The 21,175-nt window shown below is 36.9% G+C and overlaps 2 protein-coding genes across 3 annotated transcripts in view; one reads left to right on the top strand and one right to left on the bottom strand.

The window, feature by feature from the left end:
• The window catches only part of strn3 (striatin, calmodulin binding protein 3), a 40,001-nt gene extending 25,473 nt beyond the window's left edge, over positions 1-14,528 (top strand). For both annotated transcript variants that reach the window (XM_065288295.2, XM_065288294.2), the window contains exons 8-17: positions 3,071-3,201; positions 3,842-4,017; positions 4,811-4,858; positions 8,139-8,260; positions 8,350-8,517; positions 9,696-9,836; positions 9,992-10,099; positions 10,498-10,584; positions 12,602-13,533; positions 13,891-14,528. In XM_065288295.2, the coding sequence (XP_065144367.2) occupies positions 3,071-3,201; positions 3,842-4,017; positions 4,811-4,858; positions 8,139-8,260; positions 8,350-8,517; positions 9,696-9,836; positions 9,992-10,099; positions 10,498-10,584; positions 12,602-12,771 (1,151 nt within the window). In that variant the 3' untranslated portion in view covers positions 12,772-13,533; positions 13,891-14,528. The remainder of the gene's footprint in view (positions 1-3,070; positions 3,202-3,841; positions 4,018-4,810; positions 4,859-8,138; positions 8,261-8,349; positions 8,518-9,695; positions 9,837-9,991; positions 10,100-10,497; positions 10,585-12,601; positions 13,534-13,890) is intronic.
• Positions 14,529-15,024: 496 nt separating this feature from the next.
• Positions 15,025-20,183, bottom strand: coch (coagulation factor C homolog, cochlin (Limulus polyphemus)). The gene is made up of 12 exons (XM_065288296.2): positions 20,081-20,183; positions 19,683-19,731; positions 19,545-19,589; positions 19,027-19,183; positions 18,505-18,638; positions 18,328-18,396; positions 18,191-18,244; positions 17,951-18,098; positions 17,772-17,875; positions 16,475-16,701; positions 15,876-16,389; positions 15,025-15,771 (listed from the first exon to the last, which is right to left on the bottom strand). The coding sequence occupies exons 2-12, from the start codon at positions 19,714-19,716 to the stop codon at positions 15,599-15,601; spliced, it is 1,659 nt and encodes a 552-aa protein (XP_065144368.2). The 5' UTR covers positions 19,717-19,731; positions 20,081-20,183; the 3' UTR covers positions 15,025-15,598.
• Positions 20,184-21,175: the final 992 nt, after the last annotated feature.

The following is a 21,175-nucleotide window of genomic DNA, read 5'->3' as shown; positions in this document are numbered from 1 at the left end:
AAGATGTCAAATAAATCTTTGGTGTCTCCAGAGTACATATGTGAAGTTTTAGCCCAAAATATCATATAGATAATTTATTATAGCATGTTAAAATTGCCACTTTGTAGGTGTGAGCAAAAATGTGCCGCTTTGGGTGTGTCCTTTACATTTACATTTTACATTTTGTCATTTAGCAGACGCTTTTGTCTAAAGCGACTTACAAGTCAGGTAAACAATAGAAGCAATTATGGCAACATAAGAACAGCAATACATAAGTGCACTGGAAATAGTCTCATCAAGTCCAACACAATATACATAGCCAAGGGTATGTTAGTAATGGTTTTTTTTATAGATAAAGAGGAAGGTAAATAGAGAAAAATATAAAGAGAAGGGTAACTAAAGAAAGATAGTAAATCTGTAATTAGGAAGTTAGGTAATGGTGTTAGGTAAAGTTAGGTAAAGGCAATAAACACTTGCCTTTAACATGCAAATGAGCTGATCTCTGCACTAAATGGCAGTGCCGTGGTTGGATAGTGCAGATTAAGGGGCGGTATTATCCCCTTCTGACATCACAAGGGGAGCCAAATTCCAATGAGCTATTTTTTCAAAAGCTTGCAGAGAAGTTACTGGGTTGATCTTTTTCACATTTGTTAGGTTCATAGAAGCACTTGGAACCTAATTATAGCACTTAAACATGGAAAAAGTCAGATTTTCATGATATTTCCCCTTTAACTTCTTTTGTTATGACTGTTAAAAACCTGTAAGATATTAAACTAGGCGACTGTTTTATATTAACTGTTAAAATTAGTTTATTAATATGCACACATGTATTGTTTGCCTTTTTTTACAATTGACATAAAAGTTGTAACTCTTGCATTGGACTGTGAACTAATAAACACTTGCTCACGATAATGTTTTCTTTTCGGTAACATACACCATGATTAGTTGAGTAACTTCAGTATTGTGTTTTGCGGGTTTCCCACTGGTCCGACAGTCCAATCTCAGTCAGGTCAGACAACCTTAAGCGATTCTCTCACCCTGATCCAGAGCAAGCTGTGTCACACACATCAGTTTATGTCCACCACACACCATCATTTCTTTATCTCTGTTTCTCTTTGACTTAAGCTCTTCTGTCACTCTGACCCACTTCTAAAACTAAGAACCTAAATAGGACATGTATTCTTGGAAAGAGACTTAAATTGTCATATTAAGTAAGTGTTAATGGGATAGTTCGGACAAAAATATTAAACCCTTGATTTACTCACCCCTAAGCCATTCGAGATGCATATGTCAATCATTTTTCAGACAAACACATTTTTAGTTATTTTAGAAAATGTTTTGATCTTTCACTTAATCAAATGTAAAGTTACAGGGTCCACTCCTTCAAGTCCAAAAAATGTGCATCCATCCTTCACAAAATAAATCCAAATGGCTCCACGATGATAAATAAAGGTCTTCTGAGGGTAATCCGTGCGGTGGTGTTTTTATAAATAACTAGCTTCCGGTAACACCGCCATCTTGGTCGCGTCTGCATTCAAGATGAGAGCGTACGCAGTTTACAGAGGGCTCTGTGCCTCCGCCCTCTGAATTTGTCATACGTCTCTAAGAAAAGTGCGTACACTACGCTGATACTCTCTCATTAATACAGATGAGTCTAAAGCCTAAAGTATACTAGGGACGTCCGCGTATGCGCGCCGTCCGCATGACGTCATTTTCGTGCAGCCCAAAATTTGAGACCGCGCAGACAGTGCGCGTACAGTCCGCGTACGACAGCGCATGCGCGTGAAAATATTTAGACAGGGCTCTTCACTATAAACAATTATACAAAGGAAATAGACAGCATTTGCACACACACTATCGTTTTTCTTCTTTAACTTTTACTTCTTCCAAGAACAGAAAGCTGTGGAGCATGTTTGTTTGATTCCTGTTCTTTGTTGTCTTGTTGTTTGTTCTAAACTGTGTTTGCAATGGTGGATCAGTTACTTTATTTCACCTATCCTAATGTTTTAATGTACTGTAAATGTCGCCAAATCAGTGCTGCCCTGACAGCCTGTTAGACTAATAATTTGAATAAGAAATCATTTGTATTGCGTATAGTGTCGAACGCGGCCATCCGCGTGTAGCGGCGGGAACTATACTCGGAAAGCTGCGCGGACGCGTGCGCGCGCGAGCCGGACTCGGACGCGAAAAAAAGTATACCCGGGCCTTAAGAAGGGGACATTAACAGAAGCTAGTTATTTTCGTTTATAAAGTTTTAAATATGGATATTTCTACAACAAAACGGCACAGGTTACCCTTAGAAGGCCTTTGTTTATCATTGTGGAGCTGTTTGGATTTATTTTGTGAAGGATGGATGCACATTTTTTGGACTTGGACCCCGTAACTTTACATTTGATTAACTGAAGGATCAAAGACATTTTCTAAAATAACTGAAAACGATGGACATATGCATCTCGAATGGCTTGGGGGTGAGTAGATTATGGGTTTAATATCAATTTTGGCCGAACTATCCTTTTAATATGTTGATCATTCCTAAATATGGGAGTTATAGCTATAAACGTTTCTTATAGATATGTATTGAAGTCTTAAGGGTTTTGCTGTATTCTTGTACTACAAAAATACATTCGTACCAAAATATATTTGTGCATTACCAACATATCAGTTGTTTTCGACACTGTTCTGCTTTTTAGCACCTCATCAAACAGTACTGATTTAGTATCAACACCACTGGGCTATGTATTGGCATTCATTTGCTGCTTAATGTGTTTGTAAAACAGTTTAAGTGGATAGTTCACCCAACAATGAAAATTATTCTAAAGTTCTTACAAACCTGGATACATTTTTTATTTTGCTGAACACAAAGGAAGATATTCCATAGTAGGAAAGAAAAGGAAATACTATGGAAGTCAATGATGCCCAAAAACGATTTGTTTACAAACATGTAAGAAATGTATACATGAGGATGAGTAAAAAATTTATTTTTTGGGTGAACTATCTCTTTAAATCATTGCTCAACCTATCAGGTGCTCTGGCCTTCACTCCAGACTGACACCTTGTTTACTGGGCCTTCTTTTTGCTTTTCTATTCTTAGCCGAGCCTCTGCCATTCACCCCTGGGGGAGGCAAGTCCTTTATCATGGGATCTGATGACATGTTGGAAAGTGTCCTGGGAGATCTCGCCGATCTGACCGTGTCCAATGACGAGGCTGAATACAGCTATGATGTAAGCGTGCTGTCCGATAAAGTCTGCTCTTCTGATTATTGTGTTCCAGGAACTCAACATTAATGATTACAGAGTCTATTTATAAACCAAACTATATTTAGATAGCTTGGATCTGTTTGCAGTTCAGTTTGAATTATGTTAAAGGGGACATTTCACGAGACTTTTCTAGGATGTCAAATAAATCTTTGGTGTCCCCAGAGTACATATGTGAAGTTTAAACTCAAAATATCATATAGATAATTTATTATAGCATGTTAAAATTGCCACTTTGTAGGTGTGAGTAAAAATGTGATGTTTTGGGATTTCTGCACTAAATGGCAGTGCTGTGGTTGGATAGTGCAGATTAAGGGGTGGTATTATCCCCTTCAGACATCACAAGGGGAGCAACATTTCAATTTCCTATTTTTTCACATGTTTGCAGAGAATGGTTTACCAAAACTAATTTACTGGGTTAATCTTTTTCACATTTTCTAGGTTGATAGAAGCACTGGGGACCCAATTAAAAAGGAATATAACATTACTTTTTGTCTAAGGACAGTGCAGTTTCATGTGCATTCAAATCCCTCCGTCAGTCCACTGGCGATTTCCAGGTTTTATTTCACAGTTGTTAAAATGTCTCTCCGCCATCCTCTATTTTTAGCTGCCAGCCAATAAGGACGCCTTCAGGAAGACATGGAATCCCAAATATACCCTGCGAAGCCACTTCGATGGAGTGCGGGCCCTGGCCTTCCATCCTGTAGAACCAGTGTTGGTCACGGTCTCGGAAGACCACACCCTTAAACTCTGGAACCTTCAGAAGACCGTTCCTGCCAAAAGGTAAGAGACGGTTTCCCAACGGAAAAAATATTCTCGGAATGGTTGCATGAATTGTTTTGGTGATATATACAGTACTGTGCAAAAGTCTTCTCCACCATCACCAGACTTGTTGTTTTAGAAGTTTTAATGTCCATTCATATTTATTTTTCTATCTATTTTATTAAGATGTACAAAGTATAAAAATGTACAAAGAATAAAAAATTAAATTTTCAGGACTAAATGTTTTCTTTTGGCATCGTCGGTCTTTAGTGTGACCTCTCTTGGCACTAAACACATCTTGAGCGTTTTTAAGCAGAATGAACAGAATGAAGTAAAAAGACTAATTTCTTTAAAATTAGGATTTAATTTTATTTAGGTTGAAGAGATCCTGCTGTTTTCTGCTATTGCTCAAGTGGAAGGGGAGTTTACCCTAAAAACTTGACGCATAAGTTTATATTTTTATGGAGTTTTTAATATTATATACACATTTACTCTATTTTCTGGATGTATTCTATTAAAGAGTCTGAGAAACAATTATATATGATCACTATAACATTGAAAAAACAAATCTAATTCTTGCATGATGGCCTAAGACTTTTGCACAGTACTGTGTTTAATATATTAATTTATTTTATTGTTATGATATTAGATCATTTTGCTTGATTTAAATAGTAATACTAGTGATTTAAATGGTAATAATATAGGATATAATAAAGCAAACATGTTGCCATCGAGCCCAATAGTGTTGTTAACAATTTGTATTTTTTCGGTTCAATAAACGTGGCTGAACTTGTTTTTTATCTCTGCTTTGCAGAAGTGCCTCTTTTGATGTGGAGCCCATATATACATTTAGAGGGCATACGTGAGTATTGAATCCATGCCTTTAATCCTATGTGTAAGTTTTGTTATGTTTGGTCCACTGTGTAGATTTTTAGCGGCATCTACTGGTGATAGTGGCTGCGTTTTTATTACCCTTTAAATTGCACAAATTGACATATACAGGAAATGAAAACACATCAATTTCGCAAAAACTCCCATATATTGCAAAAAAGTTTTCAGGCTCGCATGAGGTGATTTTTCAGTTCACAATTCGGAAAAGGTTTCCCTCCCTTTCAAAACCAATAGAGAAGCTACGGTAGCCACCACAGGACAAACACATCAACGTAGTGACAAAACGTGCACTTTTTAAAGAAGTTTGTCCGGTAAGGGCTACTGTAGAAACATGACAGCAGCAAGCGGCGACTTTCATGTAAGGGGACCTGCGGTGTATGTAGATAAAAATGGCTCATTCTAAGGTAATAAAAACTATTTTTTTAAACGTCTTTATACAACACTAATTATAATATACGTAACTAAATTTTGCATTTCTGTCAAGAGATCTTTCTAAAAGTTACACAATGCACCTTTAATGAAAACGATTTGGGGAAATTTTGGTTTCACTCATGAAGTAAAGCCTAAATGAGCTCAGAAGTGAATACTAAGTTTGTCGTTCCAAGTCATGCACTATGGATTTCCCCAAACATCATTCCTTCATTAAACTTGATTAATGGCATTATGCATTCAAAAAGGTTTTGGCATGTCCTGATCTCAGATCATCCATCAGAATGTGACGCGTGATTCATCACTCTACAGAGAATGTGTTTTCACAGTTATATGTTCCTCTGGGTGGTGAGCATTACCAGTGTTTCAAACAACAGCGCACACAGATCTCAAATTTCAGTTTAAACTTAGTTTGTGAAACTTCAGTAGAGCATTTTTTGTTGTTTAGGAGGTGGGTTGGAACCTAATGGTTGTAATTGAGACCCATGTTTATACCTGCTATTGCTCCTGCACAGAAACTCTGTGATATCTTTGAATTTATGTACATACCGAAGATATTGTACAACCCCAAATCAGAAAAAGTTGGGACACTGTAGAAATTGTGAGTAAAAAAGGAATGGAATAATTTACAAATCTCATAAACTTATGTTTTATTCACAATAGAATATAAATAAAATATCAAATGTAGAAAGTGAGACATTTTGAAATGTCATGCCAAAAAATGGCTCATTTTGGATTTCATGAGAGCTACACATTCCAAAAAAAGTTGGGACAGGTAGCAATAAGAGGCCAGAAAATGTAAATGTACACATAAGGAACAGCTGGAGGAGGACCAATGTTTAGGAAGAGGAATGTTGTCCCATTCTTGTCTAAAACAGGCTGGTTGCTCAATTGTCTTAGGTCTTCTTTGTCGCATCTTCCTCTTTATGATGCGCCGAATGTTTTCTGTGGGTGACAGATCTGGACTGTAGGCTGGCCATTTCAGTACTCAGATCCTTCTTCTACGCAGTCTTGATATTGTAATTGATGCAGTATGTGGTCTGGCATTGTCATGTTGGAAAATGCAAGGTCTTCCCTGAAAGAGACGACGTCTGAATGGGAGCATATGTTGCTCTAAAACTTGGATAAACCTTTCAGCATCGATGGTGCCTTTCCAGATGTGTAAACTGCCCAGGCCACACGCACTCATGCAACCCCAAACCATCAGAGATGCAGGTTTCTGAAATGAGCGCTAATAACAACTTGGGATGTCCTTGTCTTCTTTAGTCCGGATGAAATGGCATCCCAGTTTTCCAAAAAGAACTTCAAATTTTGATTCGTCTGACCACAGAACAGTTTTCCACTTTGCCAAAGTCCATTTTAAATGAGCCTTGCCCAGGGAAAACGCCTGTGCTTCTGGATCATGTTTAGATATGGCTTCTTTTTTGACCTATAGAGTTTTAGCTGGCAACAGCGAATGACACGGTGGATTGTGTTCACCGACAATGTTTTCTGGAAGTATTCCAGAGCCCATGTTATGATTTCCATTACAGTAGCATTCCTGTATGTTATGCAGTGCCATCTAAGGGCCCGAAGATCACAGGCATCCTGTATGGTTTTACAGCCTTGACCCTTACGCACAGAGATTGTTCCAGATTTTCTGAATCTTTGAATGATATTATGCACTGTAGATGATGATAACTTCAAACTCTTTGCATTTTCTCTGAGAAACTCTGAAAACTCGTCTTTGCCGCAGCATTGGGGGAACTGGTGATTCTCTGCCCATCTTGACTTCTGAGAGACACTGCCACTCTGACAGGCTTTTTATACCCAATCATGTTGCCAATTGACCTTATAAGTTGCAAATTAGTCCTTAAGCTTTTCCTTATGTGTACATTTACATTTTCTGGCCTCTTTTTGCTACCTGTTCCAACTTTTTTTGGAATGTGTAGCTCTCATGAAATCCAAAATGAGCCAATATTTGGCATGGCATTTCAAAATGTCTCACTTTTAACATTTGATATGTTATTTATATTCTATTGTGTCCCAACTTTTTCTGATTTGGGGTTGTATATAACAAGATTGAGCACTGCTATAACTATGAATAATGGGACTCTATTTTGTCACAAAAGTCCCGCCTTCCAATTAAACGAACCAATCATCAATCGATAAAGACTGGCAGAGGAGGGGCTCTGCACAGAGTCACGTGAGGCGCTTGGCCAACCTGTGCATATGCGCAGGAGCTGAAACGACATCGAAAAAGGTGTTTTAGCAAAATTTGCGCTTAAGTAACAAAAGTTGTGGTACAGTTTAACTGTTATGTTTGAAAATATGTTATTTTAGCACATGATTTTAGAGATGTCTGTGTTTCCCCATTTAAGTAGATAGGACTTAAGTCTTGCATGACTGAAATAACCACCCGGAGGCGTTGCAAACATGGTCGCCTAGTGGCGAGACTTCCCTAAAGTGACTTGCTAAAACATAATGACTGTGCATTAATTATCTATTTATGTAGGGGTGAGCGGGGCACAAACTAACACATGGTTCACTGTAACTTGCACTGTTGACACATTTGGTGTAATTGTAAGATAATAGTAGGTCCCACAAACAAACTTTAAGTGTTTATTTGTGGCAAAGATGTGTGTGCTTATGTGTAAAAAATTAAATATTTTAGAGCCAAAACCAAAAAGCGTTAGGTTGTGCCCCGCTGTCCCCTACATATATGTATTTGGCTTCAAGTAGTATCTGGACACACTTAATATAAATATAATTTGTGTTAGATATCACATCAAGGTCAGTCTGCAAACTTCTTAATGTTTTTATTTTTTGTTTGCTCACTGTAGCGGACCTGTGCTCTCATTGGCTGTGACCTCGAATGGTGAGCAGTGTTTTAGTGGTGGAATCGATTCAACAATACAGTGTTGGAACATCCCCAGCTCAAATGTAGACCCTTACGACACGTACGGTGAGAGAAAGAAGAAATCACACAAGCATTTTCTGATGTTTGGGACCACTGAGATCATATCAGCTGATCCTTGTCTATGTTTTGCTCAGATCCCAGCGTGTTGGCTGGTACGTTGTTGGGTCACAGTGATGCGGTCTGGGATTTGGCTTACAGTGGTATCAAACACCGGCTGCTCTCCTGTTCAGCTGATGGGACGATCAAGTTGTGGAACCCTGAGGAGAAGTCACCGTGTCTTAACACATTCAACTTGGATAGAGGTGAGGAAAACCTTGAAAAGTTAAATGTTAGCAATAAGGTACGGGAAGATGTGCTGTGTCGTGAAATAAGTCACAGCTGAATGGCATTGTTAGGCACAATGCGAAGCGTAGTAACCCCTTCAGCCATGAGGCTGTTTACACTTGGCATTAACATGCGTTTTCGTCGATCAGATTACAAGTTGACGTCATTAATGCAAGGTGTAAACGGTGTTCAAAATGTTTTAAGTTTGTCCACTTTTTACCACTTTCAACCACATTCAGAGGTAGTCGAAAACCCTTTTGATCGGATTGCTTTTGAAGTGTAAATGCACATGTGGTTGAATGTGTTCGAACAGCCAAAGGACACCGCCTATTTATCTAATCTGTTGTACTGAACACAATGTTTTACGTCTTTTCTGACTTCTGGCGCGAACATGCGGTGTACATCACTATTTTTAGCCTTTCATTGATAAAACTAAAGCAGCTGATCTGGACAAAAGCGGTCAAAAGTGAACAAATGAGACTGATTCATATACCAGGTGTAAACTTGATGTGATGTGTCTCTCTCGTCCACTTGTGATCCGATTGACGAAAACACATCTTCATACCAAATGTAATACCAAGCTCCCTAGTCACGATACAGAATTGGCCTTAAGAACCTTATTGATTTAATAAAATGTGACCCTGGACTAGAGATCTTCTCGGGTCCAAAGAAATGTACGATCCGAAAATTACCCGAATCATAATAATAATTAAAAAAAAATAAAGACCCAACCAGAGACAAACCAGAGAATATTAGACCCGAGTCCAACCTGACCCAGAGGCAATTGGGTCAAACCCGACTGGACCCGAATGTAAATTTAAGTTATTAAGTTGGTTATTATGACCAACATAATAAGAGAGGCACAAATTAAGCTAAAACAAATATAATACGACAGCATGACAACCTTCAAAGGTGGTTTTTGCGATTCAGCATTTATTTTATTAACAACATTAACTCATTTTTTCAAATTCATCAATAATCGGCCGATAAATATCGGCGGCCGATACATCGGTGCATCACTAGTTTAAATGTTTGCTTATAAATGCGTAACTGTAATTGTTTCAGGTTTTTTGTGAAATCTCTTTTTTGTAGTATGCTGTAAGAGATTAATGCTTGGTTTATTTGATTACCAATTTATTTCTTTTCTGAATTCCAGATCATGGTATGCCCACATCCATTAACTTCAGTGGGTGTGATCCAGCTCATATGGTGGCGTCCTTCAACACAGGAGATGCTGTCATCTATGATCTGGAAACATCTCAGCCCATTGTGGTGTTTTCTGCACAGGGAGAAAGTGGTACGTTAATTTTTTTACATTACAATCTTCATGATCAAAGTTTTCATTCTAGTTTGACTATGGACAGTCGTAGCCTGGTGATTAAAGAGTCGAGTTTGTAAGTCTCATGGCTTTCAGTAATCTAACTGGATATACTCTCCTTGGTTTTGTTGCAGCTCTTCCCTTTGGGAATCATATTAATAAAGTAGTCACCCACCCCACCCTGCCAATCACAGTCACTGCTCATGAGGATAGACACATCAAATTCTTTGATAATAAATCAGGTGAGTGTTTCACATAATTATTTTATTATGTTTGGCATTTTATATTAGCATAATTTGTTTTGTTAGTAAATTGAAGAAATGCAAATGTTTGGCATCGTAGTACCCCACGGACATATCATTTATACTTAGTTATATGTGACCCTGTCTGTGAAATCCAGGCTAAAGTCTCATAAACTAATGATGAGATTTGGAGCATCAAGGTTTAATTTTATTTTTAATCTTTGACATGACTTACTCCTGAATATTTAAGATATCAAGGTTATATTTTCACAGTTAATCCCAAACAATGACTTTAGCTAGGTTTTTACAGACTGAAATGTGTATATAATAAAATATAAGTATGCTTAATGTTTGATATTTCATGTAAAGTCTTACATCATCTGTTTATTTCGGTGCAGGTAAAGTCATCCATGCAATGGTGGCTCACTTGGATGCGGTCACTAGTCTGGCTATAGATCCAAATGGCATCTACTTGATGTCAGGAAGTAAGTTCAATTCACTTCTATTAGATTAACACGTGACATAAACAGCCTGTTTATAACAATTCATATGTGACCAACAACATTCGGCATCAAAACACTGATGCAAAACGGTGTACAGTTCATATACAACACATAGAGTTGTGTCCAAAATTTGCTTTTAATGCCCCTTCAGGTTAGATTAAAACATCAAAATATGGGTGAATGATACCAAATGGACAAACACTAAACATTTAAGCCATTTATTTTACAAAATAGTTTGGCAAAAAGGTAAACCACACTGTATTAGGAAATCTAGGGTTTATTGCATTGTACCAAAAAATATAACAAAAAAACTGTGGGGACATAATGGGCCAGTTTTCCAGACAGTGTTTAGATCAGGGATGGGCAGCTTTGATTCTGGAGGGCCGATGTCCTGTAGAGATTCCTGAAAATCTTCTTAAAATATATAAACATACAAATATATCAAATGAAACAACAGACCATCTGCTTTCAAACAAACAAACAAACTATACAGGAAGATCCTGTTTCATCCTATCTATGTTTTTTCTCGGCTTATAAACTCTTAAATATGGGTATTTTTCTTCAAATATATATATATATATATATATATATATATATATATATATATATATAGCTGAAATAATTGCATTTTTGTGAAGGAATTTTGTTAGAGAGATTCAGATTCAGAATGATTATCAAAACATACACAGAGTTTAAAATTAATAAATAATCTTTTTGCTTGTTTTTTGTAAGTATATTGGATAATCGCGGTATTACAGATTAACATTATATATGATATGTCAGTACAAGGTGTTTTGAAATTAATTCAGCTCAAACATGCATTTTAGTCCAGGACAAGGATAAGCCCTGTCCGGAAAACCGCCCCATTGAGTGCAGTTTTATTTGTTATTAATGTTTGTTTAATCTTTATTGTGGTAATATTTTGTAGTCATTGTCTTTGTAAACTTTGCACATATGTCTTGTGTAAAGCATGAGCTTTTGTTGAGCTTCAGTTTATACTCTAAACACATCAATGCAACATTTTTAATGCATCTCTAATAAAATATTTATATATGGGATCACTTTTATATGAAGAGTTTAGTTCCAAAACGCAATAAATCCATTTTGACTAATTTGGGTAAAAATGTGTTTTCTATACCAAGAAAGTGACAAGATGAAAACCACTATTTTCTGTTACAAACTTTCACATAGCATCTTTAGGTTATAAAAAAATAAAATCCATAATTTGATGTTTTCCGAAAAATGCAATAAATCCATATTTTAAAAAAAAATGCTATAAATCTATTCAATCAATATATAAATATGCAATCATCTTTCTCATGTTATATTCATTTAATTGACTAGTGGTATACACTGATTAAAAAAATGTTATTAATCAAAACACTTACTTTGTCATATTAAGAACACTGTCATTGCTGCTGTCATCCTTGGTACGTCGTCGCTGAACTTTATTGACAGCGATCAGTTGTAAAATGTTTTGTTCCTGCTCGATATTTGTTCACTTCACGTAAAATAATGGAAAGTTTTTCATAAAATCCCCTGGGGTCAATGTGTTAGCATGACAGAACCTTGATGCTGTCGTGTGAGAACAAACAACAGTCTGCATTTTTTTCTTTGTCCGAGTGCCTCTCATGTAAATTATTCGATTTTGATTTGCATTCTTCCCCGCCACAGAAAACCAACACAGGTTTATCAATGCCATCAAAAGTATTATATTGTTTTTGTTTGTTTGTTGATCACAAATTAGATGAGGAAAACTAGGATTCTGTGTGTATTCAAAGTACCGCCCTTATTGTTTACAATGCGTGGAATGGTGCTCTGTGATTGGTTAAGCGGATTTATTGCATTCTGCAGAGAAGGTGTTTGTCGCAGTGTGGAAACTTTCATATGTTAAAGCTGTTTCACAAATCGCAACTTCTTTACCTTTTCATGAAGATGTTTCAATACACCTTTTTTAATTAAGCTTGGACTTTAACATCTCTTTTTCACCATCCGTCAGGTCACGACAGTTCCATCCGTCTGTGGAACCTGGACAGTAAGACTTGTGTACAGGAAGTAACTGCTCACAGGAAAAAGTCAGATGAGGCCATATACGACGTTGCCTTCCATCCATCCAAGGCGTACATAGGAAGTGCCGGAGCCGACGCCCTGGCCAAAGTGTTTGTATAAAAAGCCCTTATCCGCACCTGACTCGTGGCATAATTTTAAGACGGAGAGAAACGGACTGCTTCACTGCCTTGTGTAACAAGAGTAGCATTTTTCACACTACAATGAAGTGGCTTCCACCACCACAACCTTCGCTGTCAAACTCACCACACGCACACAACGATACCAGGTGCCAAGAGGGGACGTTCAGTTTTTGCCAGTGTGGAGTGCTCGATCGGTTTTAAAAAACATTATCTGTAATTTACTGTAAGTCGAAGCCGGACGCCAGTGTTTGTAGCCTTTTAACTGGTTTTGATCTGAACTGATAATGTGTCCTGTAGGTATGCTTCAGTGACCATGAAGTGGTTTTCATGTTCATCATTAGGTAGCCATCGACTGTCACCTGGACCGGAGCCCCGCCTACCTCGGCGAGCCATAAACCACACCCTAATCTAAGTCACCTTCCTCATCCTAATGTAGCGAACAATAAAACAATACAGTTCAACTCGGAATTCATACCTTTAGAGTTTGTTTCATGTTTGTGTAAAAAAAGTATAGTTTTTATAATCAATTTTATATAAATAAAGACTGTCGTAAACCGCTGAAAATCCCTTTTTTTTAAGAAAAAAAAAAGAAGGGACTGATCCCCATCAAACCCTTCGTTTTATCCTTCGTTTCTCTTTAATGAATGGTCTCGTGTCTCTGGATGAGTGCCGCCCTATTGCATTACCGCTATGTGACATTACTTTAACCTTTTTATCACATAACATGAAGACTGTACACTAGGCATGGGCCGATTACCGGCTTCAAGGTATACCGAGGTTTTAAACAGTCAAGGTTTCAAAACCACTGAAATATTCTGTGATACCGTCTCCAAGGTATGAGCTGTGTTTATACAAAATTCATTAAATCATTAAGTCATGTGATTGATTTGATGTTTACATTTAATATACATTACAAAAATATTATATATTTTTTGAAAGCATGTTATAATTTAAAGGCTTTATTTTTACCTGGCATTTAAAAAATAACACATTTTAGTGTTGCAATGGCAAAACCGTAACACCGTGAAACCGTGGTATTTTTGCTAAAGGTTATCATACCGCCAGAATCTTATACCGGCCCATGCCTACTGTACACTAGTAGAAACATAATGCTTGGTGCTCTTGAGAGCTTTTAGGAATTTACAGATAAACGGCAGCATCACATGATGATGTTTTTGTACACCTTACTGTAATTGAGTTGAATTGGCTTATTTATTATTTTTAGTTTGTGAATAGTCTTATCCTTTGTTATATTGGTAACCAATAGATGGGCTGTTGCAAACCGACAAGATCTTGTAATTCATAAATAAGCAAACGTATAGATTAATATTAATGTTTTATTTTTAAACAAAACAGCTTCTTGGTTATGGTTTTTAAATTGACCTCATGAAGCTGTTCGGCAGTACGTTAAGGGATTTGAAAACTTATCACACTTGGAATATTTGGTTTGGTTTTTCTGTCTCAACCTTTTTAAAGAAACAATGCAGTTTATGGTGTAACAAAAGACCTTTTGTTTGTGTAATGCATGATTAATACAATAAAGTATTTTTTTCTAGTCTTCCACAAGTTCAGTTTGAAGAGTTTTGTAAGTTTTTGTTTGTTTTCTGTTTTTTTGATTTGCTACCAATCAACAGATTTTAAAGATTGTACCACAAAGCGAAACACAACTGTTGAAAAGAAATGTATATAAAATGTCTATAATAAATATTAAATGGTGTATCTGTATATGCAACATGACCCCCTTGTCTTGACAATTCATGCAATCAGTGATAGACGTTGAATTTTAATAAAGATTGTGCTTTTATTTGGGAAGATGAAACAAGACCTCTGCTACATTACATAGATGAGAGCTGATGACAGTGTTGTTTCAATGTTTACTGTTGTCTTGCGTTATTATTATTAACTTTAGGTCAAGTGGCCTTACAGATGCTCAGCGGGTGTGAGCGTAGATTTCATATATGTTTGATCGACAGCTGGTCAGTTGTAAAAACACCTTGTCTTTTATTGAGAGGAAAGTAATAAATTAAAAACAAATGTACAAGCAGTCTGATGCCCCCTCCTCCCTGTGTTGTCTTTATGTGAGAGTAAAGCATGCATATGGGAAAGGTGCGCTGGTGTAGCTTAATATATGATCAAAATTGCTAGCTAATCAAATACATTTCCAGACATTGTGAACGTGTGATGAAAAAGTGGTGCATGTACTACAGTGCATGTTTATTGATTGGTACCCCTCGGAAGGACCATATTGTATTTATTATATAACATAGATGGAGTTATGTAATGATGTGAATTAGCAAATTTATAAAATGATACATAAAAACTGTACTTCCAACAGAATGCACATGAGGATGCTGTTTCACTGCAAATCCTCCTCATAATGCTGTTCAGAAATCTTGCACAACCTTGCATGAATCAAATCTTGACTCCCAAAGTTAATATAAAAGAGCCTTTTGTTACAGTAAACTCTTTGGCGTAGTCGACAGGATCGCAAAGATTACAAATCACAAATAATGACATATTTTCCATATTACTGAGAGGCTGATGTAAAAATACTGTGTGATGCGTTCTCAAATACAATTTAAGATCAAATGTTGCATTACCGTGCAATCTTTTCCCACAGGAATAAAATCATCCCGTCCCTGCCTTGAACAATTCATTTAAATACGAAAACTACATTATTGGTCTTATTTCAGTTCTAAATAAGATATGTAAGAAAAGCCAAATATGACAATAAAAATGATGCTTTTATAATTAAGCTCGCCCATTTTTGCCCATGTTTTCAATTTCTCGCAAATAAGTTGCACTCCCTAATTAAACTCTGTGAAGTCCCTGCAGATGCCTCGCACGATGGGCTGATGAAACTGCGCCAGGCCGGTAAACTCTCGAGTGAAAAACACATGGCTGTCTTTGGGCTCGGACGCCATGGCCCTCAAATCTTCCATCGGAGCCCAAGCCACACCAATGGTATACACGGTAATCCCTGCGAAAAAGATGCACATGGTCAATACGGCCTTCCATACACTGAATCAAGCAGATAACAATTAATTCACCTAGTATCTTTTCTTAAGGTGAAAATAAACGTACCCTCTCTCTGGGCAGCCATAGCTGGAACTCTCACATCATCGTAAGACTGTCCGTCAGTGATGATTATGAGGTACTTCTTGCTAGAGCCCGTGCGAGGTTTAAAGAGATTGCGCACAGCAAAGTTGATGGCATCTCCGGTGGCCGTGCCTCCGCTCATGTACGCGATGTTCTGCAGAGCCTTCAACGCATCGTCTTTAGTGGTGTAGTCGTTGAAATTGAACTCCATCCTTTGGTCGTATGTGAACTGGATGGCACCGATGCGAGATCCGATGTCTGAGATATCGAAGCTGCGTGCGATGGAGACCAGAAGTTCCAGCACTAGCCTGAAGTTCCCATCGCCTACACTGCTGGATCCGTCGATCAGGAAGCCCAGGTTCACGGAGTTGTAGCACGTCTTGCTGCAGAGCATCTGATCGATGGAGCAAAGCTTATGAGCGAGGGGCTTTACGAACTTGTTGGTTCCGAACCAACTGGGCATGGTGAAGGTGAAGAACTCGTTGTCTTTGCACACCACCTGTCAACACACCAGAAGTGTAAATCAATTTCGAAAAAAAACGAGTCTTTTTATGCACGTGTAGGTTCTTTCCCTATCATCTCACCTTTCTCATGAAGTCTGGTTCGCTCACCATACTCATCTCCTCGGGTGCAGGTTTGGCCACAGACACAAAGAACACATTAATGCCCGACTCTCTGGCCAAAACCGCTGCCTCTTCTACATTATCAGAGGGCCAGCCATCCACAAATACCACGATGACCCGTGGGTAACCTCTCCTCACGCCAAAATCCGGATTGAAGAAGTTCCTCACAGTGTGTAGTATTGCCTTACCTGTGCAAAAGGCAATAGCTCAAGTCTGACGAAGCATCTTTAAAACATCCTATTCAACTAATGCCAGGTGTTTGAAAAAAATGTTCCATGTTAAGTAAATCCAGCTTCATCAACAATATAGATAAATGATAAATGTGGTTGATAACCACTTTAAAATACTAAAAAGATTTTTTACTATAATATACTATTAAAGCCAAGGAGCAAGGCATCTTAAATGTTTACAAATTAAAAAATGTTGGGTTATTTTCAACCCAGCATTGGGTCAAAAACGGACAAACCCAGCTGTTGATTTAACATGAAAATGTCAATATTTGGACCAACCATGGGTTTGAAACAACCCAGCAAAGATTTGTTTAGGCCAAACAATGGAGTTTATCCATATTTTACCCAACAATCTTTTCTTAATAATTTTCTTTAGAACATTATAAAACATCTTACACTTCTGGCATTGGCCCAGTAATGTTTTTTCAGCCTGATCTCACGGTTATTCGTATGGTACGCATTTCAGATGTTAACTACATCGAATGAATTTGTAGATTGAAGTAAAAGTAAATTGTAAAATTATTATTAAAAAAACAATAAGGAAACCTCTAACCACAACGACACGGGTAAAAAAAGATTTTGAGTTAATTCAACTTAAAAATATTAGTTAACTCAAAGTTGTTTAAAAATTGTTATCAACTAATATTTTAAGTTCAATTAACTCAAAATTTTAGGAAACCAGGTAACTACTTTGTTAATTTGAACCAACTTTGGTTCAAAATGTACGAATGTGGTCGTATAAATTAATATAATTAACCATCTAGTAAAACACATACAAATTGCCATGAGATTGCAGTGGTTATTTTCGTCTAACCAGGCTTTACTTGATATTTAATTGTGAAAGACTGAACAATGAGCAGTTGTTTAAGGGCCACAGGCGGTGATTCAGGCATAATTCCTTAAAAAGTTTTTTCTGCCGCTTATAAATCGCTATATTCTGATGCAATGCCCCTTTCTAGCAAAGTTTGGGTTACAATTAATACACCAAAACATTCCTTTAGATGTGTATTAAATGTTATGCTATAAACCTGTATTTGTGTTGCCCCCAATGTATGGAATCTCTTTGATGGCAAAAGACAAGTCTTTGACTGTAGTGTAGTTTGTCAAGTAGAATTCAGTTCGAGGGCTCTCGCTGCAAGAAAAAAAAACATGTATTAAAATTTTGGCAAACAAAACCACCATATATGGTAAATACTAAGATGTTTACCTGGTTTGCACCACTCCTACGTGAGGTCCCGGTGATCCAACTTTTAGCATCGACACAAGTTTATTTATAAAGTTCTTCTGCAAGTTGTACCGTCGCTGTCCAATGTTATAACTGCTGTCCAGCAGCAAAGCCATATCCACTGGGCAATCTGCCATTTACAGAGAATCTTGTAAGTCATGACCATAACCGTTAAATCATTTTTCATATTTGGTAAATAAACAGGAATGTAGTCATACAGACCTCTGTTTGGTGTTGCAGGAGGAGGTTTCCTCGGGACTTTAACTGGTTTCTTGGCTGTAAAGGAGAAGTTCGGATACTCAGTACTGTATATACTACAGATGTAAATAAACCTCCGTCATCTGATTTCCTCACGTTACCTGTTCCAGAAGCAGCCGTGGCAGAACTGCTGGTTTTGCTAGACACTTCCAAAGGCAAGCTAATTGTTCCTATGATCAATGAATAAATCAATTAGAATAAGATACCAACCGTTTAATGTCATGCACTATATGTGAATGTACATTTGTAATGATGCAAATCACAAATTTTCCACTCACTGGCCACAGTAAAAGATGAACTCCATTGTGCAAGAGATTGAGACTGGACACCGTGAGCATAAGAGCTGAGGTAGCTTGTCCTGCCCTGGAGTCCGTGAACCTCCACAGGTCCACCTGATTGACCTATGATTCCTCTGTGTGATGACAAAACCAAAAGATAAGAAAACATCAACATATATCATACACATCATACATTTTTTTAATAAATGTTCTTAAAGGTTTTTTTTGCTGTGATGTCATAGAAGAAATTGTTTTGATTTCGCTCAAAGAACCTTTCCTTTAAATATGAGAAACGAAATAGCAATTTCTTTTTAACATTTTTGTATTCTTTTTGTAAAATCCAACAAAGATTTGATAGTTTAGATTTAAGAGTGTAACTGGACTACAATTTTTCACTACAAAAATAAAGTTTTCATTCAGTGCATTGTCATCTTTCTTCTTGGTTGTTAGTTATTCATTGCACTTTTTTCTAATATTTCTTGCTGAATTTCATTTATGTCAGTATTCTCGTGAAAATTGTACCTGTGTATCGCAGCTCCACAGATGCTGGAAATTGAGGCATAAACTCCTGAACCGAACACTGACAGACTCCACAGAGAGCAGTTTGCCGGGCAGAGCACCAGCTGACGTGTGTCTGGTAGATCAGCTGCCCGGGTCCCACATGTAATCGGTGTTGGAACTGAGACATATATGAGGTAAATCAATATAAAGTGCATTTGTATGTACCCCATATGTGAGTGACATTTTACAGCTTTAGTATATATAAATAAATAAATAAACATTTGAACATGAATGATAACTATATCTAGGATAAGTGTCTCAGAGCTAAACTTAAAAATTCAAAAATAAATCTAAATAAAATAAAAAAGCTGAATAACAAAGCAAACAACCGAATTACCAGAGTTTATAAAAATGTAAATTAAGTAATTTGTTAAATTAAAATAAATTTACATAATTTATTTTAAAAATACAAAAAATCACAACACTCCAAAATGTCTGTCCATTGCTTATATTTTATAAAAAGAGTAATAAAAAATTACCATTTGCTTCAGAGCCTAAAGTGCAACGGCTTATAGACAGAAGACCTGTGCAAGAAAAAGACTGAGTTGTATATCATTGCACAATAATACTAAAATACATATATTAAATGCAGACTAACTCCTTAATAAATCACCTACCTAATACATAAAGTACAGCAAACCACAACGACATGGTTAATGAAGATATCTGTAAAGACAAAGGATCATTACGCCAGGAATAAACTCACCTCATTTTGAAATAAAGTATAAAGTTCATTTATTTATAAAGTTACCGACTCCTGAAAGTTTTCTTTTGTGTATATTCTTAGTTTTTTCTTGTATCTAAGTGTATTATATTTCTTTTGCAGGCAGAAATGAGATGAGAATATAATCTCTCTAGACACATCCATCACAAACAGTTCCTGTCGCATACTTCAGTTAATCCTCTCACAGAGCGAGCGAGAGAGAGAATAAAGGAAAGGTGGGTTGCATATACACAACACACATGCAGTAAACAGCCACACACCATCAACTATTTCAAATGAGATCCGACTTACAGATAACCTTTAGGATGAAGTTTCCTCGGCAAAATAGTAATTCCTTTACGGATGATATTCCAGAGGTGTCTGAATATTGAGCGAAGAGCTACTCCTTTAAATAATGTCCCTGAAAACCCCAATGATTCTCTGGTGACGTCCCAAAAGGCGGGACTTGCATTCAAACCACCTGAAAAGGACATCGTTTTAGAGTCGCCTTCTTTTTAGTCATTGACAAATTGTAAACATTCACTCGCTATATCCTTTTACAGGATAATCTACAGTGCATTAATTTAGTCAGGAAAGATATTTGCCAAATAGGCAAAATAAAGTGTGCACATTACACTACTACTGTAGGCCCGGAGTACTACTAAGGGATGTTGGGTCAAAACTTTATGGCGAGACCACCTTAAGTCATAAATAAATAAATACCCTTAATGCAGTGATCTAAAGACAACCCCTAGTTTGTTAAGTCTTAACAAACAAACCCCAAATCTGAATCATGATATTTGACTTCACTTCACAATCCATAGACAAACAACACAAAACAGATGAATTTTTATTTCATCTCTTGAACAACCTTCATCTTCTAAACTTTCTTTATCCACACCATTGCATGTAAATAATTTGTGATTTGTAAGTGAAGTATATGCTAGTTATGCATTTAAAATAAAAACAAACAAACAAACCAGAAACTTGTGGCGTAAATGGACACAAAGCTATTTCTATCCTCTCCTGTTAATTTGATGTAATCATTTATCAGCTATGATTTGTGAAACATTTCTACTTTAAACCACCTGGCAGCAAACAAGAATAAAGTTAACTGTATCATCTCCTAATGTAATATTGATAGTGTCGTCTACTGATGATGAAGTGCTGGAAGTTTGTAAGGCTATGTGTTGTGTCCGTGTTTTCAGAGCGACAAGAATGAAACCAGACCCATCTGTTATGGCTTCGTTTGAACAACCGCTCATTGTAACAACTGGGAACTCAACCAAGGCCTCAATTAATGAATATTTCACCTTGCATAAAGTAAATTTTTGTGAAGGATAGCGTGAAAATCTAATTAATCGACCTATAAGAGTGTGCATTTGATATCAAGTTAAACTTGGTTAG

Source organism: Paramisgurnus dabryanus, chromosome 17, assembly GCF_030506205.2.
Source record: "Paramisgurnus dabryanus chromosome 17, PD_genome_1.1, whole genome shotgun sequence".
NCBI classification, from domain to species: Eukaryota; Metazoa; Chordata; class Actinopteri; order Cypriniformes; family Cobitidae; genus Paramisgurnus; species Paramisgurnus dabryanus.
This window is presented reverse-complemented; position numbering and strand designations above follow the sequence as displayed.

What these genes read in the sequence shown, in the direction of transcription:
- coch (XM_065288296.2), bottom strand. Translation starts at nt 19,716, where the DNA reads ATGTCGTTGTGGTTTGCTGTACTTTATGTATTAG. An exon ending in TTCATCTTTTACTGTGGCCA is followed by an intron (nt 18,397 to 18,504) that starts GTGAGTGGAAAA and finishes CATTGATCATAG; the next exon opens with GAACAATTAGCTTGCCTTTG. An exon ending in TATGGCTGCCCAGAGAGAGG is followed by an intron (nt 15,772 to 15,875) that starts GTACGTTTATTT and finishes TCTTTTTCGCAG; the next exon opens with GGATTACCGTGTATACCATT.